This window comes from Polypterus senegalus, unplaced genomic scaffold, assembly GCF_016835505.1.
Source record: "Polypterus senegalus isolate Bchr_013 unplaced genomic scaffold, ASM1683550v1 scaffold_4218, whole genome shotgun sequence".
NCBI lineage: Eukaryota > Metazoa > Chordata > Cladistia > Polypteriformes > Polypteridae > Polypterus > Polypterus senegalus.
In genome coordinates, this window is record NW_024380680.1 from 8,096 (window position 1) to 16,456 (window position 8,361).

General features: G+C 43.8%; 1 protein-coding gene across 1 annotated transcript; it reads left to right on the plus strand.

Annotated features, from left to right (window-relative positions):
- Positions 1-511: 511 nt before the first annotated feature.
- On the plus strand, positions 512-3,764 carry LOC120520280 (transcription factor SOX-4-like). The gene has a single exon (XM_039742775.1). It carries the CDS (start codon positions 1,099-1,101, stop codon positions 2,245-2,247), a length of 1,149 nt encoding a protein of 382 aa, XP_039598709.1. The 5' UTR covers positions 512-1,098; the 3' UTR covers positions 2,248-3,764.
- Positions 3,765-8,361: the final 4,597 nt, after the last annotated feature.

The following is an 8,361-nucleotide window of genomic DNA, read 5'->3' on the forward strand; positions in this document are numbered from 1 at the left end:
AGATGAGTTTTAAAAGCTATGAGAAGCGTGTGTGGCGGTAGATCATTCAGAAATAAAGCTAGACAACGCTAGCTCTTCCACTGTTTACATGACTTGCATGACAGTTCAGCATTACGCATTACTACAGAATAGACTTTTCTTTTGGCGGCTGTCTGTCCGTCTACGTCGTTTCTTACCAAGCAGAATGCGCACAGGTTTGACAAAGACTTAAACATCCTTCACGTGCTTGTGGAGAGGAACGACGCTGAGCTGTAGGGTGCTATTTATTACCTTGCACAACTGAAAGGGTGCTTCACTGTACCCATGTCCCTTTAAAAAAAAAAACAAGTTTTCACTGTATTCTGGAATGAGGTCAGAAATAAAGCTCCTCATTGCACGCGCTGATTATTATTAGATTCCCAAACAGCCAATGAGAGCTGGAGGGGCGTGTTCAGCGCGCAAGGCAGGGTAGAAACAGCAGCGGATTGGCTCTTTTGCTTTGCCATAATAGCGGTAGGAAAGGATAAAGCTGCGCGAGGCGGAATTAAGAGACGGCTTCAAGTTGCAGACAGAAGGCGGATTATACAACTGGCTAGGTCTTCCCGCATTGTGTTAAACTGGAAGACTGTGCGAGAAAGAAAAAAAGAGTGCCGTGTATCTCCTGAACAGACACTCAAAAAAGCGGAGCGAAACACGCCAGAATATCAGTTGCAAGCTGAGCGGTCACCACGCATGCTTCTGCGAGCCACACTAGAGACCGGTGCCCGCACACGCGGTCAGTGGACAACTGGAATTAAACGTATGCAGCGCCCCGCATTCTGCTGCACAGGGAAGGGAACTTGCTCTTGCTAGCCACGCTACTGGTGGGCTACTCGTCTGCTACTAGAGAACAAAAAAGGAGGCTAAGAGAACAAACTCAGGACTAATTAAAGATCGGCGGGCTTATCTGGCGAATTTAAAACTGGCTAATTACAATTTCCCCAGAACATCTGATTGGACTAGCTCCGGAGGTGTACTAGCTGAAGAAAGCCAGCCTTGGGCAGTCTCCTTGGTGCAGCTGCCAATACTTTATTGAGCAGGTGCTTTCGGCAAGATAATAATCCTAATAAGTAGTGAAGTATGGTACAGCAAACCAGCAACACTGAAAATATGGAAGCGGTGCTGGCAGGAGAGTCCAACGATTCTGGCGCTATGGACCTGGGTATGGCGTCCTCCCCGGCTCCTGGGTCTACAGCGTCTGCGGGGGATAAAATGGACCCGGCCTGGTGTAAAACCCCCAGCGGACACATTAAACGACCCATGAACGCTTTTATGGTGTGGTCGCAGATCGAAAGGCGAAAAATCATGGGGCAGTCGCCTGACATGCACAACGCGGAGATTTCTAAAAGACTGGGTAAGCGCTGGAAGCTACTCAAAGATAGCGACAAGATCCCGTTTATCCGGGAGGCAGAGCGACTCCGGCTCAAACACATGGCAGACTACCCAGACTACAAGTACCGGCCACGGAAGAAGGTCAAGTCGAGCAGCTCTAAGCCGGTGGACAAGGTGGAGAAGGCTAACGGCTGCACTGGCAGCAGCGGCAGCACCAACGGTAGCAGTAAGTCATCAATGAAGAAGAGCAGCGCGGGCAAATCGTCCGGTAAGCCGCATAAGATCGTGCTGGCCTCCAAAACTGCATTCTCGGGGCAGAGCTCTCACGCCGTCGCGACAGATCACTATTCCCTGCACAAACCCCGCTCAGTGTCCGCCGCCAAGCACATCCCTGTGAAGAAGGCGAAGCGGGTTTACATCTTCGGGGGTAGCAGCCACGGGCTGAGTTCTTCTGCAGTTGCCGTGCCGGCCAGTCCGACTCTCAGCAGCTCTGCAGAATCCAGCGATCCTCTGAGCCTCTACGAAGACGGGGCCGGCAGCAGCAGCGAGGCACCTCACTCCCCGTCCGAAGCGCACCAGTACGCCAACATGAGGGCATCCTCTCCGACCCCTTCAGCTTCGCACTCCTCCGCATCTTCCTCCCATTCCTCCTCCTCCTCGTCCTCGGACGAGGAACTCGACGATGACTTACTCGACCTGAACCCGAGCCCCGGCTTTGACAACATGTCTTTGGGAAGTTTCGGCTCCTCGGCATTGGACAGAGACCTGGATTTTAACTTTGAATCGGGTTCCGGATCTCATTTCGAGTTCCCCGATTACTGCACCCCGGAGGTGAGCGAAATGATTTCAGGGGACTGGCTCGAGTCGACCATCTCTAACTTGGTGTTCACGTATTGAGCAAGTGGAGGGGGGACTTTGGCTTATTTTGGTTGAACTGTTTTTGAACCCCTCACACTAAAAAGGGACTTTTTAAACGAGAAAAAGAAAGATATAATAATAATAATAATAATAACACCTAACTCGAGACTGAAGCGAGTCTCTCAAGGGTGGTCCGGCATTAAGAAAGCGACAACGACGAACTGCAAGTTGAGAACTTGCGTTTTTATTTCGGCGAGCGGTCCCGATCTGTGCCGAGTAGGAAGAAGACGAAGGGGAGAAGGATGAAGGGCGACCCGATCGGGGAGGGTCCCGCTACGAACTGGAAACCTGACATTGATTTGCACGTAACAAGAAGGCGGACGGACCTTCGCCAGACTTAAACCGATGTGCTTCTAAAGGGACTTTTGAGGGTGAACTCTTTGGCAACAATAAAATAAAGCAAAAAGGCGAAAGCCAGGCAACTTCACAGGTACAGGAATAGGCTTCATTGACCAGAAAAGACAGTGTTTTTTCCACCCCGCCCCCTACTCCCGAAACCGGGTGTGTGTGGGTTGTTTCGCAGGTGGGTTGATTTCTATTAAAAAGGAGCATGTTATATTGTTATCTTTTCTGTGAAAGACTGTTGAGCAGTTACAACTAGTGTTAGGATTATTTAAACGACAAAAAAAAAAAAAAAACCGGATAGATGGCGCTATGTTTGATTCCTACAGAAATCACCAGCTCTCTTTTTCTTTTCATTCTATTAACTCCTTAGGATTCAAACGCAACTCAAATCTGTGCTGGACTTTATACTTTTGATGTACAATTCAGGACCAAATTTTCTCAGATCACGTCTCAGATTTTTTTTAGGTGACGAGAACGGTTCGTTTGTCAGTCTGTGTGTTTCGCTCCCTCACCGATGTTTCATCCCTCGTTATTTTATCCCTTGTAAATGTAAGCAGATGCCATTTTATATACGGATTGTATTTATACTGGCCAAACATTTTTTTTTTTTTTGAATTTTTTTTTATTTGTTTGGTAGGTCTTGTTATGTATACCTGCACCGTTTTGTCTCCTTCACCGAAGGGCTAGAGTTTTAACTTTTAATTTTTTTTTTATATTTAAATTGTAGACTTTTGACACTTTTAAACAAAAAAGAGGAAAAAGAGAAGAAACGTTTGATTATTTTCTCAGTGTATTTTTGTACAAAAAATATAAAGGGGTGTCAATCGGTGTTAGCCACCGCTGTTTTGGATTTCCGAATTTTAAGATCAAGGACTGGGGGGGAAGCGTGTGCTCTCTCCTGAAATCGCGCTCCCCTCCAAATGTTTACACACCAGTCAATCTGCAGGCGTCTTCTTAAAGACACAGTATCAGCTTTTTCAAAAAACCGGAGCACTTCACTTATCTTGCACCTCGGGCTTTTTTAAAATGTTATTCCTTCCTTACGAGTAAAACGTGTCTGATTTACCCGAGGCGGCATGAAAAAGTCATACTGTAGCTTTAAAATCATTTCTTGGCGCTTTTTTTTTTTACATTGCAAAGCAAAAAAAAAAGGAAAAAAGTGCCGTTTGAACCACTGGATCTACCTGGATGCCGATTTGAGTTCGCGACACGCTATGTACTGCGTTTCTCATTCTTGTATTTGAATATTTAATCCTTTCTACTTGTCGGCTTAATATAATTGTTTTAGTATCTTATGGCATGGTGAATAGCATTTGTATTTCCGATTCAGGTTTATAGCTGTTGTGTTAAATAATGATAATGAGAAAAAAAGAGAAAAAAGAAAGTGACCATTTAAGTCTGTATTATAAGCAAAAGAAGATTGTGTGTTTATGTATGTTGTTGCGATATAACATGACAGGCACTAGAACAGCGATCTTAAGACATCTTTATTACGTTTAAGGTGGTTGTTCAATTACTTTTGATATATATATAAATATATATTTTATTTCCATTCATTCTGTGCAATATGCTGTGTAGAATATTGTTTTGTCTAATGATCATGCCATAACAGCGTTTCTTTGGGGGGGAGGGGGGACATGCCAGCTACTCGTGTCAAGTCACTGCCTGTCAGATTGTTGATATACTTATGTAAATAACCTTTTTTTAAAGAAGGAAATAAAATCAGCTGGAACTGAACCCTAATTTCTGGAGTCTGTGCTTATTTTTGGTGCTGTCTTTCTGCAGATCTATGCACTTGTCCAAAAAAAGAGGGAGAGAGAGATGGACCCCCATCTCTTTTCAAGCACACGCATGGAATGCAAAAGACGGGCCCGATTTCGTGCCGAGCCAGACGCGCAGCGCTGAGCAGGCGGACACCCAGACGAAGTGAACTTAATTCCTGTGAGCGCCGAGCCGCGCCGCCCTCCCCTCCCCCAGTAGACGGCCGCCTGCTGAGGCAGATGGGGGTGGGGGCACTTAAGGCTACACGGGCAGACAGGCGGAAGGAGGGGATGGGTGGGGGCGGGGCGGCTAGCCTCCTCTTACATACTCATACTACTATATATATATTTTTTTTACTTCTCCTAATTTTAAAGAGGCTCGGAATCAGATGAGCACGTTTGACCCATTTTATCCCCCTCCTTAGTGTTTATATGTAGGAGAAAACAGTGAGCGCCTTTTGCCGACTCGCGAGAGCGCGTAAGGTCATTCTTGTGTCTGCTTCTGGTAATCGGCGGGGTGCGTGCACAGGCGCGCGCTGGGCTCTCGCAGCAGACGGCTGGACTCGTGTGCGCGCGCAGTCCTCTCCATTCGCTTTTGCAGTCGGGCTCACGCACGCGCGCTGGAAGGGGGAGGGGTGCTAGACTGACTTCCACGGGGCGTATGAATGACCTTTTCATTCAGACGGCGCTCGGGAGAAATCCGTGATGCAGAGATGCCACTCCTCCTTCACTCCTTGTGCCCTTATTTTCACTACCCAGGTACCCAGAACGCGCAAAGACTGCGTAAGAAAATTGGGGTGCTTTAGAAGCATTGGCCGCATGACTTTTAAACCAAATCATTTATTCTTTTTTTTTTTTTTTGTTATTTTGAAATCGTGACTTTTTTTTAAATTCTAGCTTATTTCCACCCACACCTTTTTTTATTGTATACAATGCACGTGCAGTCGAGATGCCTGTTAATTTCGATTTTCTGCATCTATTCGATGCTCTTGCCACCCTTTTACCGGGTTGGCTTTTATAGTTTACCCCACCGTGTGCAGTCAGGTGAACTGATGACAGCGGCGTGCCGCGTTCTCTCCAAGGCTTGTCCCGGTTCAGTGCCCATCAGCTGCGGAAGTGGATTCAGAAAGTGAATGGATCGAACACGACACATGCTGGTGTAAATGGTAAATGTAACGGAACGGTCTCTCTGTTCTGATTGTTATTCTGTTCATCACTCATTCATTTTATTTATGAGTCTGAGCTGCCAGTAGCCGTCCAAAAATGCAAAAGCATAGATGAGTGAACAGTTTGTATCTGTAACATGAATGCAGTCAACAATTAAATTAACATTACATTGAACTGTTTCATTCAGTGCTTACTGAGTTACAATTTACAAATTGATAAAGACAACTTACCTGGATGACGTAATTAATAACTTACATACCTGTATAAAACATTTTTTTTTCCTGTCTTAAAATCCACTACTTAAAATCAGATATTGTTCAGCTGATTTCCTCCTTTTGCTTACTTTTATGTTACTATTGAAGTGGTTCTTGATTTCGCTCCTGGAAGCCCCCCCTCACACTGCAGGTTTTCATTTAATCAATGGTTAATTTCCAGTTGTTTGGAGATCATTCTGAATTCCTTTCTAGACTCATGAGCATCTATAACCATCTTTCTGAAGCCCTTTACAGTTAGTCATGGCGATTAATAATAATAATAATTCTTTACATTCATATAGTGTTATTCTTACACACACTTCATCAAGAAAGAGTAAACCAAACTCAATGTCTGAGGTTTAAACTAAGACCGCACGGGAAGAGAGAGATCCTCTCTAATGATGGGAGCACTTCATCAGCTGCAACTGGTTGCAATTTTAAATATTTGAGGTAGTGGACTTAACTTTTTCCACATGCAAAATTTTTATTTATGTTTATTTTATTTAAATCATATGACTGGATGTTTAATTCCCTGTATATCCAATCTGTTCATGCTAATGCACACACCTACAAGTCATACAGACATGATTATCTCTAGGACATGATAGAGAAACTCATGCACACATACAGAGTCCAGGCTGCAGTTTGAACCCGGGACTCAGGAGCTGTGTAGGAAGGAGTGCTGACTAGTGTGCCACTGCCTTACTACTCAATGATAGGAGTTAAAGTTGTTTAATTTAAGAGGAAATCTGGGTGAAACAGCTAGAGTTCCTCCATCAAGCTGAATTTTTGTGCACATTGTGCGTGTTCTCCTTGTGCTTCCTTGCTGCCATTGATTTGTTGACTCTATATGTGCGACTCTGCCCTATCAAAAACCGACTTCTATTCTTGGAGATCCTGGAAACCCTGCTATGGAAAAAGCGTATTTGGAAGACCAATGGCGAGATTACAGCCAACCATTTTGCTGTTCATTTCTTATGTCTTACTTTGCAATGGCCTGGGTGGCTGTCCTGAGCTGGTTGCAACTTTATGCCAGAGGCACATGGCACACGCTCTACCATTCCTAATAAACAAGTTCAGGAAAAGAAACACTGACTAAAATTCAGCAGCATTGATGGATTTTAGTTTTGTTTAACCTTCTTTAATCAGAAAAAAAGCAGCTGAGGGATGCAGAGGTACCTGCAATGATCTCCACTTCAGTATAGTAATGAGCCTGTAATTACGGTTAAAGTTGAAATAACACTTCTAACATAATGTCAAAGAACAAAGGGTATTTTTCGACATTGAAATTTTAAAGGACTATGTCTAATCTTCCACATCAAGTGAATATTAGTAAGAAGCATTGCTCTTTATCAGCTTCTCTTCTTTAAAATCTGCTGGTGGTTCATAAAGCCCCTCTTGTAAACACACACTGTTTCTGAAGTCAGCGATTTTGTGGGTGGCTCTGTTGATACAGATATTCAGGGGGGTATAGCCCAGGACATCGTTTAGAGTAATGGCTTTTCTAAGAAGGGTTTGCAGTCTCACTGTTTGTATACAAGTTCATTCTTTAAGTTGCTGAGGGCCTCTGTGACTTGTGATTCTCATTCTATATGACATGCAGATATGACAAACACTGGGCTTATAAGTGAAATAAGTAGCTGTGGTACAGTAGCCTTGTCATGTGTACACACTAGAGTGAAATCCGCACTTGCATGGGTGACCAGTGTGTGACATGTTGCCACCTTCTATTGCCACAACAAGTGGTTTATGTGCCACACTCTTCTGAAGGAGCGGCCAGCTCTGTTTAATCATATAATGAAACTCTTTAGCATGGCAGTCCCGTTCACAAATGAAATAGGATTTGGGTGATATCACTACCATAACATTTTCCAAGGCTGCTTAATCCAGAGCGGGAGGGGGTGGTGGGCTGGAGCCATCCAAGCACAGGGTGCAAGGCAGGAACAACCCCAAGGAGTTGGGGTATCTGAGCTGCACTCTTAGTAGCAGTGCCACAATGTTTAGATCATCTAAGATACTCCAGTTGTAGTTGTTGTACTGTATGTGTCTACTTAAAATATGTGAGGAAATCAATAGGCAATTACAATAATACAATACATTACAATGAACTTGAAAGGTGATTTTTATGATGAGCAGCTGAGAATCAATAAGAGATACCCAAAAAGTGTTCAGGAAGCAAGATTTTCATAGTAAAGTGTAATTACCCTACCCTGCCATGTTTGGAGATGTGAGAAGAAAACTGGAGTATATTCTGCGGTAAGTTATCTTAATTAACCTCAGATCAAAATCTTTATTCACTCAGAGATATTCAATCCAATGTTTTCCTTTATCAAAAAAAAATGGATCAGACAAATTACACCTTGCTGTTTCCGGAATAACAAAATAACAGGGACTAATTCCAGTAAATGATGGACCCATTTGGAATAGAAAATAGTTGGCAAGTGCAATTGTCTTGTGTGAGATTTTTATTACTAGTGATACCTTCAGAATTGTAATATGGAAGTGTTTCTTGTGTGTGTCTAGTCAGGATTTACTTCTGAGTTCAGGGATCCTTTTATTCAGGACCG